Below are 20,964 nucleotides of genomic sequence, written 5' to 3'. Positions count from 1 at the left end.
CCAAGTGCTGGGATTAAAGGCATGTGCCACCACCGCCCGGCAAGGTGTTCTTAGTTTAAGAACAGTATAATAAAACTGCATCCACAAATTTCATCTACCATTTATTTGCATTATATGTATCAGGCTTAAATATATAACATAAAAATGTCAAATACCCTAAGTAAATCAAATATTAAAGTTGCACCTCAGAAGTTTTCTTTTTTTCTTAGATTTTAAATTTTTGCTTTACATGTGTTGATATTTTGCCTGCAGGTATTTATGTGCAGTACATGGTGGGTGCCTGGTGCCTTGTGCCTGCTGAGGTCAGAAAAAGGTGCTAGATTCTCTGGAACTGGAGTTACAAATGTTTGTAAGCCACAAGTGTGCTAGGAACCAAATCCAGGTCTTTTTGTCCTCTGTAAGAGTAATAAGGTTTTAATTGCTAAGCCAACTCACCAGACCCAATTGTTTGTCTGTTTGTTTGAGACAGCATCTCACGGTGCAGCTTTGTCTGGCCTGGGCTCACTATGTATACCAAGATAGCCTAAAATTTACAGAGATATGACTACTTCTGCTTTCTGATTACTGGAATTAAAGGATTTTGCCAAGACGGGCCTTTAAAAAACAAACCATGCATGGTGGTCCATGTCAGTAATCCCAGCACTCAAGTCACTGAGGTGGAGGACGGCTTCCTGATGACATCTTAAATATCACCATAGAACCTTCATCCAGAGACAGATGGAGATAGAGACAGAGACCCACACTGGAGCACTGGACCGAGCTCCCAAGATCCAGTTGAAGAGCGGAAGGAGGGAGAATATGAGCAAGGAAGTCAGAACCACCAGGGGTTGGTCCATCCACTGAGACAGTGTGCCTGAGCTAATGGGAGCTCACCAAACCCAACTGGACCGGGATTGAACAAGCATGTGATCAAACCAGACTCTCTGATGTGGCTGACAATGGGGGCTGACTGAGAAGCCAATGATAATGACACTGGGATTTGTCTCTACTGCACGTACTGGCTTTTTGGGATCCTATTCTATTTGGTTGCATACCTTCCTAATCCTGGATGTAGGGGGGAGGGCCTTGGACTTCCCACAGGGCAGGGTACCTTGCCCTCTCTCAGGACTGGAGGGGGACAAGGGGAGGTTGTGGGGTGGAATGGGAAGAAAGTGAGAGGAGAGGAGGAAGTGGAAATTTTGATTGGTGTTATTTATAAAGTAAAAAAATAAATAAATTAAAAAGGAGGCTAGCCTGGGCTACCTAGTGAATTTTAGGCCAGACTTCATTACAATGTGAGACCTCTCCAGCACCCCCAAACCCAATATAAATAAATAAAAGGCTAAAAAACAAAATTTTCCAGCTTTAGAATATGTGAAGGAAGGAGTATGGGATCAATAGATACGAACTCATGATGAGGACATGAGATACACAGAGCAGTATGTTTCTATTGAGCACATGAACAAAAGACAGCAATTCTTTTTAACTACAGATAACAGATCCTCCCATTTCTGTTTTTACTCACATTCTAGGTTTTCCTCAATAATTTCTTCGATTATCACATCAGGACTAGATCCCAGTTGAGGCAGCACAGCAATAGTCTTGGGAGACATCATTACAGCCACCTCTTTCTGTGGCTGCTTGCTTTTCACTTCTAGATGCTTGTCAGGGGTCTCTGCTTGCAAAGGAGGCACAGGTGCTTCACCAGCCAGGACAGCTGCGCCTACTCTTTCCTTTTCTAGTGATGAGTACGCACCACAACCAAGTTCCTTTTTATTATTAAACTGCTTTTGAACATCCTGTCCAACTTCACTTTCTTGCGGGTAACATCTGTTTAAAAATACACAGCAGGACTATTTTAATATTGACCTTTAAGCTATCTATTTCTTTCCCATCTGATAGCTGATGTGTGACACATACCAAAAGATCAGTTTGTAAACAGCTTCACTGATGCAGAAGTACACTATACAATTCAAGGTAACCTTAAAGAGTTGCATACCTTGCCACAATCTAATTTTAGAACATGGTCATTAGCCCTAAAGTTACCCATTTCAAACTCCCAAAGTAACTGCCTAATTAAAGCCCCAAGCAACCTTTGGGACTGACTGTTCTGTTTTATTGTTTTGTTTGAGGCAGGGTCTAAGTGGTTCACGTTGGCTTGGGATTTGCCTGGTCTCTAAATCAGATCCTTCTGCCTCAGACTACTAAACTGTGTGCCAGCACACTTGGTTTGCTTTAGGGTTTTAAAAAGTCAAGGAAAAAATAAAGTCAAGAAAACGCATGTATGATCAATAAAAAAACTGAGGAAAACTTCAGTCATATCATAATAATCTGATCCTAAAATATTATAGGTTTCCCAAATAAGTCATTTTGACTTGGCTTAAGGGTTTCATTTAAATTATATTAAGATTATTTCTTACTTTAATTTGTCATCTTAAAATAAGTATAGGAAAGAATGTGAGTATAAATATTTTCTAATTAATTTTTATTGAGTTTTACATTTTTCTCTGATCCTCTCCCTTCATCTCCCCCCCCTTCATCCCTCCCACAAGGTTCCCAAGCTCCCAATTTACTTAGGAGATCTTGCCTTTTTCTACTTCACATGTGAATCTCTCACAGTGTCTTCATTGTTGTCTAAGTTCTCTGGGATTGTGGTGTGAGTATAAATCTTAAGAATCTTCCACCAGGCTCATAGTTATATTCCCTGAATTCTCTGGGTATGGCATGTTTATTTAGTCTCTGTGTGTGTACTGACTCATGTGTGAATGCATGCATGTGTGTACCACAGACACATGTGAAAGCTAGAGATTTATGTCTGGTATCTTCCTCAATCTCTCTCCATCTTCTTTATTTGTTGAGACAAGATCTTTCACAGAACAGGTCCAGGGAAAATCTGCAGTGCCCACTTTTTACATGGATGCTGAGATCTGACTTAGGTTTTGCACGGTAAGCTACGCAGCAGCACTTCACTAAGTTATCCTCTCAGCCCTACTTCCTATTTTTCTGCCTTCTCTTCATATCCAGACAATTTTAGGCTACCAAATTATAATTAAAAAATTTTAAATGCAAGAGAATGAGTCCATAAAAATTACATTTTAGTTAACTCATAATGGATTTTATTTCTTCACAAAGTATTAGTGTGCCAACTTACGAATTAAAGAAAGGCAACTGAATTAATAAAACATTTACCTGCCCCTTCCAACAGAAGGTATGCATTTGACACTAGGGGAAAAAAAATCTAAGTTGTACAAAGGGCCCTTTTGAAAGGTCTCTTTGTGTAAACAACCTTGTATTGTAAAGACCTTTCCATAGTAATTCTCATCAGACTGTACTCAACTTTTAAGTTAACTAGCTCTAGTCTCACTAACCTTTCCTTTTACAACACCATATTTTTCTTTTTTAAGATTTATTTATTTTCTGTGTATTGGTGTTTTGACTGTATTTGTGTGAAGGCTTCAGATCCCTTAGAAGCAAAGTAACAGACAGTTGTGAGCTGCCATATGGGTGCTGGAAATTGAACCTGAGTCCTCTGGAAGAGCAGCCAGTGTTCTTACCTGCTGAACCATCTCTCCAGGCTCCACACTTTTCTGTCTGCCTCATCCCCTCTCTCTCTATGCACCATCTAAGTCTTATTTATTTTTCAGGTCACTTTTCCATTGTTTTAGATTTAAATATTTTCCAGAGCACTTCCCTTGACCTTTTCAGTACCTGTTGCATCAGGCTAACCTGTCATTTAATAAATAGGACACACAACTTATAGAATTTGCTTTCAGAAAAAAAGTTTTAAATTTAACTCAGAGTATTGAATTAAAATCAGCACAAGATTAGCAAAGACTTTTATAAAGAGGCAGAATGGTTTTAACCTTAGAAATTTAATAGTAACTATATTCAAGTTCTAAAATTATCTAGAAGAACACACAGCCTGAAAAGGCTGCTGATTATCCATGGAAGCCCTCAAAGCTAATCCAAGGCACTGCCTGTGGGAAGACTGGTACACAGTGTGCCCTTGTTACTCTAGCAAGATCTTTCCATGACAAAGAGGGTAACAGGCTATCTCAGTCTGGTGCCATCTGTGCTAGTTTCCTTTCTTGTTGCTGTGATAAAACACTCTGACCAAAGACAACCTGAGGAGAAAAGAATTTGTTTGGCCTTTACTTCCAGGTCACAGTCTGTTACTGAGGGAAGTCAGGGCAACCCAAGCAGAGCTTGAAGCAAAAACCTGCTTGCTGTCCTGTTTATAGGCTCATTCTTAACTATATTTTTCATACAAAAGGACCACTGGACTAGAAATGGTGAAACCTATTGGGCTGGGCCCTTCTACATCCATTAGTAATCAAGACAATTTTCTCACAGACATGCTCTCAGACCAGTCTTATGTAGGCAACTGAGGAGTCTCCTATCAGATGACTGCCACAAACTCACAATTAAGACTACCCAGGACACTGATTATTATTCCAAACAAATTTGAAAACAACCTAACTATTGATAATTTGGTTCCTCACTGATACGGAATTCCCCTCTGAAGGCTGTGAATACCATTGTTAATAAAGAAACTGTCTTAGGCCTGTGGTAGGGTAGAGCAGAGCTAGATGGAAAAAACTAAACTGAATGCTGGAATTAAGGAGGCGGAGTCAAGAAGAAGCCATGGAGCCGCCGCTGAAGACAGATACTCTGAAATCTTGCTGGAAGGCCACGAGTCTCATGATAAAATATAAAATAATGGATGGGTTAAATTAAGATGTAAAAGCTAGCCAATAAGAAGTTAGAGCTAATAGGCCAAACATTAATTTAATTAATACAGTTTCTGTGTGGCTATTCTGGGAGTCTGGGTAGCTGGGAAATGAACAAGCGGCCTCCTACTACACCTCACTCTGTCTGGGTATTTGAATAAAAGACCAACATAAATAACCTAAACCTGGGATCAAGTCCAAGATCTTGCCTTAAACTTCAGTATATTTACTCAAGTGTCCCCTCCACCTTTCTCCTCAAATGCCCAGTAAATAGATAGGGAACATATGCACATATGCGCTATTCCCCTTCTCAATTTATTTTTATTCTTATATTCCTAAGTGTGTGTGTGTGTGTGTGTGTGTGTCTGTGTGTGTGTGTGTGTGTGTGTGTGTGTGTGTGTGTGTGTGTATAAAACAGCTTTTCTTTATTTCCTTCTTTTGAGATAGATTATAGCACTATGTAGCTCTGGCTGGCCTGGAACTTGGTAGGTAGATCAAGCTGACCTTAGACTCACAAAGTTTTGTTTGTCTCTCTGATTAAAGGTGTCCACACCTTGCCAGAGGTAACATGTAAAAATGTAATTTCTAGGGGGGGCTGGAGAGATGGTTCTGCAGTTAAGACCACCTGCTACTCTTACAGAGGATCTGAGTTCAGCTCCCAGCACCCACATCAGGTAGCTCGCAGTCATCTGTAACTCCAGTTCCAGAAGATCAGATGCCCTCTTCTGGCCTCTACAGGTACCTGCACTCATATGCACACACAGAGAAGCACATATAAAAGTAAGAAAATAATAAGAAAATAAAAATGCAATCTAATTATTGTTTTCCAGTTTAAAATCTTCTAAGTGGTTGTTATCATCCAACAGAACTGCTAGTGATAGCAGTAATATAATGAACGAACAATGCTATGATTTGAGAGCTGGCTTTAACACTCATGTTAAAACAGTCTTCATGCTGGTGGTACTGAGATGCTGCTGAAAAAATTTTCATGTTGGTAGTACCAAGACTCCATTCCTTTGAATAGCATTGTATGTTAGAATATTTTTCACATTTGCTTATTTATTATGTGTATATTTGTGCATGAGTGCATGTACCATGGCACATGTACATGTATGTGTGGGTGTGTATGTGCCATAGTATGTGTGCAGGTTAGGGAAAACCTGTGGGAATCAGTTATATCCTACCATGTGCATTCTGGGGAACTGAACTCAAGTCGTCAGATTTGATGGAAGCACCTTTACCTGTTAAACCATCTTGCTAGACTGTGAGTTGTACCTTTTAAAATGGATGGAGACACCAGGTATAGTGATACATATGCCTCTGGAAGCCGAGGCAGAGGGATCACTGCAAGCTCAAAGCCAGCCTGGCCTACACAACAAGTTCAAGGCCAGTTTAAGATACATACAGAAATCTGTCTTTAAAAGCATAAACAAAATAATAAAATGGAGAGAGCTGTCTTGAGTCCTTGGTTGTTCTGTCAAATGATGCTACATTTGTTTCTATTCTGTGCACTCCATTTTTTCCATCCTGTGAGGCCAACAATACTGAAGGTGTCAACTCTATCCACCCCTCCTTGGACTAAGGTTTGAATCTAGGGCCTTATGCATGCTAGAAAGTTGCCATCTCGGAAGCAGAGACCAGAATTCTCACCAGACAGTGAACTTGTCAGTGTCCTGACTGAATTTTCCAGCCTCTAGACTGAGGGACCAAATTTCTATTTGGGCATTTCGTTACAACAGCAAGATTATACTAAGACATGTGACAACTAAGCATTTGTGATTGGGCTTATAAAACCAAAGAAATAAATTTGTCATTTTATTTAGTATCAGTTAACTTGTGCTTAATTTAAGTAACACCTAGTTGGTAGCTATCATATTGAACAGTGAGTAAATAGAAAATAAACTTTAAATGCTGTCAGACAGCAGCAGTCTTTAGGTTTAGCTTCTATATGCACACAGGGATACACAGAATGGAACTGCAGCAGGCTTTCTAGTGTAGCGTGCTAGTTTACTGCCTACATGCTGCTCAGACACCTACCTTCCACTTGTTCTCTTTTCCACAGGTGACTGAAAATAAAATCCCTTCCAAATTCGCTGTTGTCCCAAGAAGAAATGCTCATTCCATTTTCTGCAGCAGCTCTATTTACATCTACTAGCACACCCATAACACATTTTATTTGTTTTTCATTTCTATTTTATGTATTGTAATTTCTCTGTTTATCTCACTACCTTCTAGAATGTTGGGGTCTAGCACAAAAAGCAGTGTTCATGCTTGTTAACAAAATGAATTCAAAGAGCTTCAGTGTGTAAATCACTAATACTAATCTCTTCCAGGTTTTTTAAAAAAGCACTACAAACAGAAGTTAACTATAGAAATGCAGCTTTTTAGATAAATTTTAGTTCCTCAATTAAATTAACCATTCATTTGTCTCTTAGTCTTAGGCACTATCAGATACGAACAACATTTTGTCATTCTTAAAAACACTTACTCTGTTGAGTCCTCAAATTCAATCTTTCCCATACTGTTGAACATGCAGATAATCTTGCTGCAATTTATATTCAACCTAAAAAATGTAGTACATAAATTAATGTTCTTAGAAATTTACTACTTCTCTATACAACAGTTGCCAACATTAGCTAACTTAAAAGAAAGCATTTAAGTAATTTATCACAAATTACAATTATTTTAATTTGGCTGTTACTTTAGGAAAGATGTATGATCCAAAATTTCAAATTATAATCACTTGCTATTTAATAACTCTTGGTTTGGGCTCCTAAATCAAGACTTACCTCGGGGGATTCCTTGGAATTATAGAATTAACTTGTGATAATTCACTTTCAAATGTTAACTTCAAGGTCCGGATAATCTGGAATCAAGAGAGATGTATGCTTCATGTATAAATTTTCTTTTATTAAAATATTGCTAAAAGATGATTTTTTAGAAGAAAAATGGTCTTTTAGATATTCAATTGATATATTCAAGGTTATTTTTTGAGCTCTCAAAGTAAAGGGTAGAAATCAATATTTACAACAGTCGCTAATGGAGTTGAAAGTTGTTCAGAGACCTACATTAACAGACACCCGAACAAGTAATTAGAATGTAATCATCCGGACACAGAAAGTTCTGGTCAGATTCATTGTGCACAGTGGTACTGTCAAATGCTTCCTCTTCTTCTTCTTCTTTTTTTAAAGATTTTATTTATTTATTTTATGCATACGAGTGCTCTATCTGAATGTATGCCTTTATTTCAGAAGAGGGCATCAGATGGTGTGAGCCACCATGTGGTTGCTGGGAATCGAACTCAGGACCTCTGGAAGAGCAGACAGTGATTTTGACCACTGAGCCATCTCTCCAGCCCCTAAATGCTTCCTCTTCTTGCCTCATCTTCCTAACTGAATTTGCCAGAGTAAAGACCATGTTTTATTACCTTTTTTTACCCCAAAAATCTTGCATATAAACATACTGCTTTTAGAACTACAATTAGGGGAGAATCAGTAACAAGATACTGGCAAATTCTCCACTGTTCATTTGAAGTTAGAGATTCTGGAGACAATAAATCAATAGATTCCAATTCTGTACCTCAGTATATCATTTGCATCTGGTTGTTTATGGGAAATAAGACTCTGAGGACACAAAGGTTACTAGAGTAGATTCCTTAGAGAGTGAAGTTGAGTTAATCTTGTCCTGCCAATTTGTGCTATAAGAAAGACATTTCTATTTTGCATAACTTTTCTCTCTGGGCATAAGATTATAAGACAAGAATTGAACGAAGTAACTGTTTCTTGATTTGTACATTCTGAAGGCATAAGAAGACAGGAAAAATGGGATCTTGAGTTAGAAGTGGCCCTGCTCCTTGAGAAAGGCTGCATAGCTTCAACTAGCTAAGGCAGTGTTGGAGAGCTCACCCAGGGAAGCAATGATGAGGAAAAGCTAGTAGGCTGACAAACCCTGATACCATCCAGGCCCAGAACCAGGGCTATGAGTTGCCCCACCCCAACATCCACCTCATCTGTGAACTCTTGGCACATGTTAAGGGGTAGAACCTACACATCCAAAACAGCAAGATCTCCATGACACAGGACAACAACAGGTTGCCCAAGAGTAGCCCCAATGAGAACTTACTATTGATAGTATATCAAAATCAGAGACCTTGAACCTGATCATTGACTCACAGCAATAAATACAAGTAAAGATGAATGAATGAGTAGATGAATGAGTAAACTGTATGACTCAACGGGCCACACTACAGCTTCCGTGATGTGATTTTTCTTTTTGGTCTATTTGATTTGTTTGGTCTTTTGATTTTTCTCTTAAAAATTGTTCTGCTTTCAAGGGGAGGTTACAGGGGCAGAGGACAGATGTGAGGGAATAGGAAGATAAGTGGAATAGGGATGCATGATGTGAAATCCACAAAGAACCAGTAAATGTTAATAGAATAAAAAAATGGATGTATGTGGATGTTGGTGGGACTGTAAGCTACGGACCTTTATAGGAGAGAAAGAAGCGTAGAGGACTTGTGGAAGGGTAACAAAAAACATGGGCCATGAAAATGAGAGAGGTTGCTGGAAAGAGAGGGCCAAGAGAGGTCAGTGGAATGGGGGTACAAGGCTCAATGAAAACAAATGTCTGAAAACACTGTATTCAAACCTGATGTTTTGTATGCTACTTAAACTGATGGATAATTAAAAAATGTAAGTCTTGTGTACACAGTATTGATAGAAAGTAAATACTTTCAAGAATTAAAGATCATTGGAATGAAAGAAGGCATTTAAGCCCTCCTTGTCTGAAGGGTGGACCTGAGCTCGATCACATAGCATATCCTTGGATCTAATCACAGAAGCTATAATGTCCATCAGTGTGATCAAATCAGTTATCAATGTGTTACTACATCTATCCTTATAGGGCTTAATAAATAATTTAATTAGATATTAAAAAAATTTAAGCCACAAATTCAACTATATATTTATGAGAGGAGAACAGTTTCACTTTGCTTATTACTCTTATCTGTCCTCATCTTTAATTAAAGTGTCTTAGAAAGTGTCTTGTATAGCCTGCATCTTATGTGTCCTCTACAGAACCCTAGAGTGGTCTATCAAAAGTATGAGGACCTTTAATAGATAAGGACTAATATGAGGTGTTAGGTCACTGAAAAGGGACAGCTGTATCTCAACCTCTGCCTCTCTTTTCCTTCCTGGCCAGAGAAATATGGTTTTGTTTTGTTATACTCTCCTACATGATGTGCCCTAGAGACACAAAACAAAGGAGTCCATCAATCATGGGTGGAAACTTTTTAAACTGTGAGCAAAAACAAACCTTTCCTTTTACAAGCTGATTATATCAGATATTTATCGTAGTGGTGAAAATCTAAGTAATACAAACATCCGTTTTTACCTCATTGCCATACTATCAAATTATGTATTCTAAACATTAAAAATAATAAAAGGTTAAATGAATGGAATAGTGTGTATCTTAGAATTCTAATGCTGCCAGGTGTGATGGTATTTTCCTTTAATCCCAGCACTAAGGTGGCAGAGAGATCCCTCTGAGTTTGAGGACACTCTGGTTTACACAGCAAGTTCCAGGACTACATAGGAGAGCATGAGTCAAACAGAACAAAAAAGAAGAAAGAACTCAAACACCTAAGAAGTATCAATTACCAACAAAGATATTCCTTAGTTTGAAATATATGTATGTATGCATTACAACATTTCAAAAGCAGCATGCACTCAGTTGAAAGCATAATCTGATTTTTGATCTTTTGCCTCTGTAGTCTGATCCTTTCTTACAATGCTGAACAGTGTCAGAGAATCACAGGGTCCAAAGAGTAGGCAATGGACCTTCTACAGTACACTGCTGCTAAGTCATGTTGCCTGGTAGGTTATCTGTATTAAAAACATTTTTGGTTTATAATATTTTCAACTTGTAGTAAGTTTATCACACTGTACTCCCATCACAAGTCAAGGAGTACCTGTGGCGTTTAGTGTAATTTTTTTAAAAAAAAAACCTCTTCTTGAGTTGACATACCAAGTCTATGTTCTAAAGTATGTAAAGTCAGCCACGACACAACTAATTCACACTGAACATTAAAATTACCTGAGTCAGGTCACAGTAGGTCCTCAGTGAAGGTGCTGATTTGAGTTCCTTTGCTATCTTCATAGCTGCATCCAAATCATTTTTTTTCTCTTCAATGTAGCTTTTAACTGTTGCTAATTTTGATAAATAATCATCTGTACGTCTTTCAAGTTCTTGACACAAGCTCTTTTTCCTTAATTCAAGAGAAAGTTATTTTGTGATAATTTACTACATTTATGTAAAGGTACATTTATGACTGAGTGGTAGTCCTAATTTTACCAAGTGATGAATTTAACTAAAATAACAGAATAATTTCACTGATGATGAATTTAAATAATATGGTTATAAGAAGCATGTTCTAACCAAATAGCACCTGAAAAGATAATTTATACTGATCCTAAAGTTTAGAATGCTCTAGTGATTCCATGAAAAATGCTCCACCAAAAATCAAGCTATAAAGACTGAAAAAAAGTTGTAAGTTTTTCACGCCCAAGTTTCAACACAAATACTACAAAGAATATGGATGTATAACAACTACAACATAATATGGGTCACTCAAAGGAAGAGAACAGTGTGGTAGACTTTCTGAAGAAGCATAGGCAATGGACTTTGTAGACTGTCTTGAAATAACTGTCTTAAATATGTTCAAAGAAACAAAGGAAAACACAAAAAAGAAGTAGAAGAAATTATAAGAGTGGCCTAAAAATAATAATTATAATATCAAGACAAAAAGAACATGAAAAGGAATCAAGGCTGCAGGTATAGCTCCCTGATAGCATGACTACGCAGCATTAGACCCTGGGCTGGAGATCAGGGCATGGTGGAACACACCTGTAATCCCAGCATCTGAAGGCTGAGGCAAGAAAATTCTGAGTTTGAGGTCAGCATAGGCTACATGGTGGGTTTGAGGTCAGTTTGGATTATTCAACAAGGCCTTGCTAAACAAACAAACAAACAACAACAACAAAAGTAGAAGAAGGCAATGGTGGAAGCAGAATCAAGAAAAAGCAAGGTTAGAAGAAAGGACAATTAAAATTGTTTCTAGGAAACAACAACAACAACAACAGCAAAAAGAATAAAAAAATTGAAAAGAGAGACTACAGAACCTGTTAAACAACAGGCAAACAAACAGGAGGAGGAGAAGAATCGAAGGAAATAGTAAAACTAGAAAACAAAACAAAAAGAAAACAAAAAACCAAACAAGAAAAAACAACTTCCAAAATTTAATGGGACAAAGATCCACAAATCAACTTCACGTAAAATAAACACACACAGTCAAACTTTTGAAAAGCAGAGAAACAATCATGAGACCAAGAAGAGAAATGTAACTGTTATACACAACAGATTCTCTAAGATCACTGGTCAAACTCTCAGGAGAAATTGTCAAGGCCAGAAGGCAATGGAGGAATATACATAAAGTGTGGAAAGGAAAAAAAAAAATCTGTGAACAGAATTTCGTATTTATCAAAGCTGTCTTAGAAAAGAGGCAGAGAAGGACTGTAGAGGGATGGCTCAGAGGTTAAGAGCATTGGCTGTTCTTCCAGGAGAACCAGATTTGATTCCCAACACTCACATGGAAGTTCACAACCATCTGGAACTCCAGTTCCAGGGAATATGATGCCCTCTTCTGGCCTCTGTGGGCATTGCATATACACGGTGCCCAGACATACTTGCAGTCTAATCACCCAGATACATAAAAAATAAAATAAAGGAAAAAAAATCAGTTAAAAAATATAAAGAAATGAGAGACAAACAGGAGAGGAGAAAGAGAAGGAAATAGGAAAACCACAAAACAAAACACAAGAAAAAAACATGGTTATCAATAAGAAAACAACAAACACTGTTCAGGATGCAGAGGGAACATGAACTTTTCACACTGATGATTAGAGTGTAATGAGTCCAGCTATTATGGAAATGAGTTTGGAAGTTTCTCAGCAAAACAAAAATAAAACCACTGTACAATCCAGATACAACGGTCTTGGGTATATGTCTGTGGTAGTTTGAATGAGAATGATCCCCACAGGCTAATATATTTGAATATTTGGTTTCAACTGGTGTGGACTGTTGGAAAAATTTAGGCATGGTCTTGCTGGAGAAGGTGTGTCACTGGGGACAGGCTTTGAGATTTCAAAAGCCCAGGTTAGATTCTGGCTCTCTGTCTACAAATCAGATAACAGTTCTCAGCTATTTCTCTAGCACCATGCTTGTCTGCTTGCTTGCTGCCAAGCTCCACACCATGATAATGGACTCACCCTCTGAAACTCTAAGCAAGTGCCCAACTAAATGCTCTGTCTTAGAAGTTACTTTGGGCATGGTATCTCTTCACAGCAATAGAAAAGTGACTAAGACAAGACCCAAAGTAACCTAAGTGTGCTTGCTAGGTTTTTTTTTTTTTTGGCTTTTGTTTTTGTTTTTTGTAAACTTGACATAAACTAGAGTCACTAGGAAAGAGGGAATCTCAGTTGAAGAACTGCCTTGACTGGCTTGTGGCCACATCTACGAGAGATTATCTTGACTAATGACTGATGTAGAAGGACCTAACTGACTGTGAGCAACATCAACCCTGGGCAGGTGGGCCTGGGCTGTATAAGAAAGCCAGCTGAGCATGATCCAGAGAGCAAGTCAGTAATAGAAAGCAAAGTAGGACAGAATCAAAGTCAGAGGTCTAAGAATGACAACTACGAAAGAAAGCACAGGGAGAGGAAACCAAAAGCATAAATCGTAACAAAAGAAAAAACAAATCAGTCAACTTCATAAAAATATTTGCATCTAGGTACATTCTTCAATGGCAGAACACTTGCCTAGCATGCACAAAGCCTTGATCTAATCTCTAACACCAAAGGGGATAAATAAACCATTTTATGCGCTGGGCATAAATGTCATAAAAATTTAAGGAGATTAACCGTTGGTGTAGAGACAAATGGACAAATAGCATTACTAAGCACATCGCTTTAGTACTATCAAAAGTTTTATGAGCATTTCTTGAAATGTGATTAAACACAACATGTCAAATAGCTTTGAAAAAAGTAGTATTAAATTACTGTTTAGTAATTTCCTATCAGAAAGCCTTCTTTTCTGGTGCAAGTAAGAAATGAGAAATTGACATGACATGAGAAAATGACATGGCCATGTAGAAGAAAAGTTGTTTGTAGCTCCCCAAATATGTAAATTCTGTACATAAGCTAGTCTATGAAAATATTTTTCTTTGTTAACTGCTTTAAGGTCTGGTAGCTCAGACGTGTAATAGTACTTGGGAGACTGGGGGAAGAGGATCATGACTTGAGCTCAGCCTAGGCTAGACAGTGGTACCCTAGCTTTAAACACACATGCGCGCGCGCGTGCGCGCGCGCACACACACACACACACACACACACACACACACACGCAGGTGTGCAAATGAGGGGTGGGAAACAGAGGCATAATGAAAGAAGCTTGTTAACTCTAAAGTTAGCTTTAGGATTACAAAACGGACAGAATTTTGGATTATAGAAATATTTTCACTTGAACTTCTAAAAGCCAGTCTTTTTGTTTCTTTAAGGCAGGATTTCACACTGTTGCCCAGCCTATTTTCAAAGGCACAGAAACCTACCTCTCTCAGCCTCCTGAATGAATGCTGTGATTACAGGCATGAATCACCACTCCCAGCTAGAAATCAGCCTTTAAGACTCACCTACTACTGGGCAGTGGTGGCGCACACCTTTAATCTCAATACTTGGGAGGCTGAGGCAGGCAGATCTCTTTGTGAGTTCAAGATCAGTCTGGTCTACAGAGCAAGGTCAGAGCCAGGTCAGGCTCCAAAGCTACACAGAAAAATTCTGTCAAAGAAAACAAAACAAAACAAAAGCTCACCTACTACCTTCTAAGCTTAAAGTTACATGTTACTGCTTCAGTCCATCTGAACTAATAAGCAGAATGACAAGTTAATATTAAGAACACTGGTTTCATCAAATTTATATTTTTAAGTTATTACCTGGAATCAAGAGAAGCAAGAAGTTTATCAAATTCTTTCTCTACAACCTCTGTTAGACTGTGTGTTTCCTCTCTTGTTTGATTTTGTGTGCCATCAAGCATCTGGGAAAAAAATAATTTAATAAACTCACCTGGTATTTTTACTTTGGAGTAGTTGTATCATCAATATATTGCTGAATGTAAAAGATACTTTTCAGACTTTTCAAAAATAGCCACAGAGGTGGTAAGATAATAAACAGAGCAAACCATTAAATTAAACTTTATTCTCTGGTACTTGTCAGCAAGATCACATCTTTTAAGTATTTTTGTACCAATAATTTGATAAAACAAAGAAAAAACCAAAATTACCTAAAAATCTACTGATATGTTTTATAAACCTCTTTTATTCCTTTTTGTCATTACAGAACAAAAGTTATTTTGGACAACAGAATTTCTCTACAGCAGTATTTCCTAAATTTACTGAAACAAACAAAAACAAAAATCCCTGAACCAAAGTTAGAAAACACACTTCAGCTTTTGGTGCAGACCTAGGGTCCTCCCCTCTCCCCGTTCTTTCACTCCTATCTCCAAACTTAGTCTTACTGCAGGCAGAAGGCCCTCCTTCCACCCCACCTTCATTCCCCAGGGATTCTGCTTCTTGCTGTGGACCCAAGTTTCCCTAGCTCTTTCCTGTTGCTTCTTCTCATCCTTTCTTCCTACCCCAGCTCTATTCCTTTGTATCATCTATAGACCAACTCTTTACCAGGGACCTCACAGCTACCACACTGGCCTGGGATTCAGAATGGGAAACAGCAACCAAAGAATAATATCTATCCTACAAAGACAATTGCTGATCTCTACATGAAGAAACACCACAAATTGCAGAGTCCTAGATATCAGTACAAAAACAAACATGAAGAGTCAAGAGAATATGCCTCCTTCAGATACCATTAACCCATTGTACTTGGCCCTAAGAAATGCAATTTAGTTTAAGCACAAGACAAAGACTTCAAAACAGCAATTATAAATATTTTCAAGGACCTTAAAGAGGATAGAAGTAAATGCTTTAATGAAAATATAGACAATTAGCTGGGCGGTGGTGGCACATGCCTTTAATCCCAGCCCCCAGGAGGCAAAGGCAGGTGGATCTCTATGAGTTTGAAGCCAACCTGGTCTACAACAGCTAGTACCAGGGCAGGCACCAAAGCTACACAGAGAAACCCTATCTCAAAAAAAAAACAAATAAATAAAATAAAGTAAAAGAAAATATAAACAATTGAATGAAAGAGTAAAACAATTCCAGCACAACTCTGAAATAAATTTAACTTCATATGAAAACACATACACACAAAAACTGGATAGCTAAAACAATTCTGAAGAATTGATTTCAGGTTGTATTACAGAGTTACTGAAACAAAAATAGCACGGTATTGGCAAAACAAACAAACAAAACCAGACACACACAATGATTAATGGAACTGAAGAACCAGACACAAATCCACACATATATGGACACACCCTTTTTGACAAAGTCAAAAATACACACTGGAGAAAAGACAGCAACAACTGTTGCTGGTCAAACTAGATGACTTCATGTATTGGAATGGAAGTAGATTCCTGTTCTATTACTTTGCACAAAACTCAACTCTAAATGTATTAAAGACTTTGTACTGGCTCACAGCTAAAAAGGTGTATGGCAAATAACACATCATTTAGGCAAAGGGCAGCCTACAGAATGGGAAAGATCTTTAACAATTACACATAATTAGTATCTAATTATGTAAAGATCTAAAATACAACATCAAGAAAGCAACCCAATTAAAAAGGGGTACAAGACTAAACAGAGTCCTCAAAAGATGAAATACAAATTACCAAGAAACACTTAAAGAGATGTTCAACATCCTTGGTCATCAGGGAAATGTAAATAAAAACTACTTTTAGGTTTCATTTTACCCTAGTCACAATGGCCAAGATCAATAAAACAAATAACTGCTCAATCTAGCAAGAGTACTTCATTGCTGGTGGGAGTGCAAACTAGTACAGTCACTATGGAAATCAGTGTTTCCTCAAGCAGCTGGGAATGAATCTGCCTCAAGACTGAACTCTACTGTTCTTGGGCATACACCCAAAGGGCTCTGAACGCTATTACAGAGATAATTACTTACCATTTTCACTGCTACTCTATTCACAACAGCCAGAAATTGGAAGTAGCATACAGGTCTCTCAGTGGACAAATGGATAACGAAACTGTGGTATATTTACACAATAGATTATTCAGCTATTAAGCAAAAAATTAAATTATGAAATTTGTAGATAAATGGATGAAAATAGAAGAAACATCCTTAGTGAGGTACTTCAGACCCCAAAAGAAATATTTTAATGTTTTCTATGTGAATGCTTTAGCTTTTAAGCTTTCAAAATGTTTGCCAATTCAAGTAGCAACAGAGGCTAGGTACCTAGTAAGGTATTAGTGGGAAAGAGAGCATCACAAGGAAGGGGAAATCGGATAGAGTTTTTGAGAGAAAATGGAAACACTTAGAATAGCAGGACTAAAAAGGGATTGGGATAGAAGAGAAGGGTAAAGGAGGGAATATGGGGAAGGACAACTAACAAGAAAGGCTGTTTGCAAAACTATATGGAAGCCCACTACTGCAGAAGCTTCCTAAAAATATGTATATGTATTAAAGAAATATAAGAGTCACCAAAGAGGGGGTGACAATGTCCCAACTAGACATCTTATGTCACCAAGTAAAACCTCCATTGCCAGAAATGGGTTATATTTTGTCATCACAGGGTAATGCCAAGGCACACTCTACAACCTGACAGTATGGCCTTATTTGTTGAAGACAACGCTTACTTACATCATCAAACAATGAGAAGTTGAGCTGGTGCCTAACTAGAAACTTCACCCCATCTGACTAGCATTCATGGTACTGGAAGGCACTCTGTATGCTACTAGAGGAAAAAGGCAATCATCAGTATCACCCAGCTACAACTCCTCCAACCTACAACAATGACCTACCTGCAAGGCACACTGGTGTTATAGTAGCATGGATGTTACAGGTGTAGTCAATTGCTTTTGATTGTATTTAAGACCCACTCCATGAAATGGAACCCATAGCCATCACTGTTTCAGTGACCGAGAACTTTAGACTAAATAGGTCATGGACCCTAGAGGAAAATCTACTAGTCTTCTTCTGCTAAAGCAGTGGTTTTCAACCTGTGAGTCATTCAGATATTCTGCATATCAGATATTTAAATTACAATTCATAACAGTAGCAAGATTAGTTATGAAGTAGCAACAAAGTAATTTATGGGTCCTCACAACACTAGAGTGACTTATTAAAGGGTCACAGCATTAGGAAGATTGAGAACCACTGTGAGAAAGAACCATAGTAATAAAATAACTAGAAATGGTATACTGATTACTCATAGATCAGTGCTTTACTCAGTCCTCATCAAAAAAGCTTCTACTTGCAGTAGATGGGAACTAATATAGAGACCCACAATTGGACAGTATGCGGACAGTGAGACACTTCGGAGCAGTCAGTCCTAAATGAAATGTCTTCAACCCCTCCCCTCCCCACCCACAATCAGGTATATGTGGAAGAGGAGACAGAAAGATTGTAACAGCCAGAGGTAATGGATGACTATAGCGATGACGCCAAGGAAACAAGATCTAGATGCAACAAAGACTGATGCAAATATGAACCCAGACACTGTGGCAGCATATACAAGATCCACACAGGATCAAGACAAACGCCCTACACTAAGAAGAGGAAGTGGACAATAAGCTATCTGCAATTGACATTCACAAGCAAAGAGAAGATCTGTTTTCTCCAGTGGAATCTCACTGGGTATATCAACTACACTTCAGGGCAGGCCCCATGTCTAGGAGTAATTGACCAACACAAAATAAACTCCATGGTAGATTTGTGAACTTGTTTTATTTTGTTTTGGCTTTTTTTTTTGTCTTATTGGTCTTTGTTTGTTTTTCATGTTTGTGTTTTTGTAGGTTACTTTGGTGCTGTTTCTTCTTTTCTTTTTGAAAGAAAGAGAGTGAAAAGTTGGGTGGGTAGAGAGGAGAGCAGAATATGGGAAGAATTGTGGGAAGGAAAATATCTGATCAAAATATATGAAAAAAATTTCAGTAAAAATGTATTTAGTAAAACACACTACATATTACATTCTATTAAAAAATAAAACAAAAAACTTGAGTGAAAATGTTGGCTATTTTATGTTTATTTTTAAAACATTAAAAATTTTGCTTGAGACCCATGGCCTCTATCTTGCTGTATTTTTTTTTTTTGTGTGTGTGTGTGTGTGTGTGGTCACACCTACCTTACAGGTCTCATGAAAGCACTGTAAAGCAGATTACTACTTTGCATTCACAGGCCTCCTGCTGGAAAGGAATTCAGGATGAATGCCTCACCTACATCTGATGGCAGAGGGTTGATACTGGGACTATGAGGTTTGGGGATGACAGGTTGGGGTAGATATACTGCGTATTATAAAAGTTGGATTTGGAGTAGAAGATGGATGGCTTGGGGCTGAACTGTGCCCATTCAAATTCAGATATTATTTTAACACAGGGGAGCTTGCAAGCACAAGCTTGTCATCACAGTTACATTCTTTGTCCCTGCCTTTTCTTGAGGTCTGTCTTTCTCATAACTCTCACGCCATTACTATTATTGTATTTCTAATTCATTTTGAGAAAGCTAACTTTTTAAACATGAAGTATTAATTATATTTCTACTTAGCAGTAACAGTTGGAAAATGAAATTAAGGAAGCAATATCTTTTACAATAGCAACAAGCAAAATAAAAATACACAGCATAAATTTAAACAAGAAAGTTCAATATGTGCTCACTGAAAACCAAAAAAAAAAAAATTACTGTTTAAAGATTTAACAAATGAAGGAATAGTCATTGAAAACTTCTTTTAATAGTGAAATTTAATCAATTCACAATGTCTCCCTCTCTTATGTAAAAAGTGATAACAACATAACCAGATAAAACCACTGAAATCTTTAATTCTAAAACTTCTGGTGATGGGTGCTTAAGGGGTAGTTTCTTGTTAGGCAGAGCAAGCAGCTCTGTTGGAAAACACAGCCAAAACAAGGGGCAAATTCTGCAAAGATGAAAATCCAGTTTACAGAAAGGACATATCCTGATTCTTCATAATCTCTGACTTTATTAACCTTCTTAGAGTAACAATGTTATAAACCCAATCCTGGCAGGTCATGTGGACAGGATAGTTTTCAATTCTTCTGCATGTTTCTCTATTATTATATTATTGTTTTTAAAAGCTGAGTATAAAACCTAACCTCAGTGATACACATACAAGTATGCACATTTACAGAGGTCATTTGGCTGGGGCTGTAGCTCAGTGGCAAAGAGCCTGCTTCACATGCATTACAATCTAGCTTCAGTCCTTAGCACCGCTACACCCTCCTCCCTAAAAAGAGGAAATAAGTGGACTTATTAAGTGAAGGCACACAATCTCAGGAAGGAAAAAGACACGCACATGTTCTCACCCATATGCAGAACATAGCCAATAATATATGTGTATACAAATGTGTGTGTACAGAATAACATGTAGAAAGAGAACAAGAAATGGCAAATATTAAGAGATTAAAAAGAATATTATCTTATGAAGCTAATGGTTATTTTAGTTCTAAATCTGCCATGGATTTCTGGTGTATGTTCAATAGTGAAGTATAAACTCTAACATGAGGTGTGGCAGCTTAAGAGTTTCTGTACTAACCATGTAGAGAAGTTCAGGGAGATGTACAGACTTTAGATGTGGTGAATTTTGGTGTATGATGTTTTTTATTTGCAAACTTATTGTAATAAAGTTTATTAAAAGTGTGTTTTTTTTCATAAAGAGGCCATGCTTCACCTCCTGGTAGAATTATTCAAAATGCTTACTTTTACAGCATTACTTAATTGTTCAAAATTATAGCCTGCTATCTTCAGTGCCTCATCAATTTCTTCTGTCTCCTAAGGGAAAGAACAATATACAAATATAAAACACAAAAATAGATGTTTAGCTACATTATAATTGTAAAAATTTGAGCTGTATTTGGTTACAAATGCAACAAAGATCTACCAATGAAGTGTAAAAGCATGCAACAATAATAAAAATACAATCCCGCTTATCTAAAATTTGAAAAAAATAATGATTTTATTTCCACACTATGAATAGAAACTCAGGACCTCAGATATGCTAGGCA

At 37.6% G+C, this 20,964-nt stretch overlaps 1 protein-coding gene across 1 annotated transcript in view; it reads right to left on the bottom strand.

Moving 5' to 3' along the window:
• Nucleotides 1-20,964, bottom strand: part of Rnf17 (ring finger protein 17) — a 122,918-nt gene that overhangs the window by 83,903 nt on the left and 18,051 nt on the right. The window contains exons 5-10 of the mRNA XM_048441996.3: nucleotides 20,660-20,731; nucleotides 14,752-14,852; nucleotides 10,803-10,974; nucleotides 7,499-7,575; nucleotides 7,198-7,272; nucleotides 1,505-1,809 (exon numbers count right to left, since the gene is read on the bottom strand). Coding sequence (XP_048297953.2) covers nucleotides 1,505-1,809; nucleotides 7,198-7,272; nucleotides 7,499-7,575; nucleotides 10,803-10,974; nucleotides 14,752-14,852; nucleotides 20,660-20,731 — 802 coding nt within the window. The remainder of the gene's footprint in view (nucleotides 1-1,504; nucleotides 1,810-7,197; nucleotides 7,273-7,498; nucleotides 7,576-10,802; nucleotides 10,975-14,751; nucleotides 14,853-20,659; nucleotides 20,732-20,964) is intronic.

Source organism: Myodes glareolus, chromosome 12, assembly GCF_982192425.1.
Source record: "Myodes glareolus chromosome 12, mMyoGla1.1, whole genome shotgun sequence".
Lineage (NCBI taxonomy): Eukaryota > Metazoa > Chordata > Mammalia > Rodentia > Cricetidae > Myodes > Myodes glareolus.
Note: the sequence above shows the minus strand (reverse complement) of the source record. Positions and strands in the feature narration are given on the sequence as shown.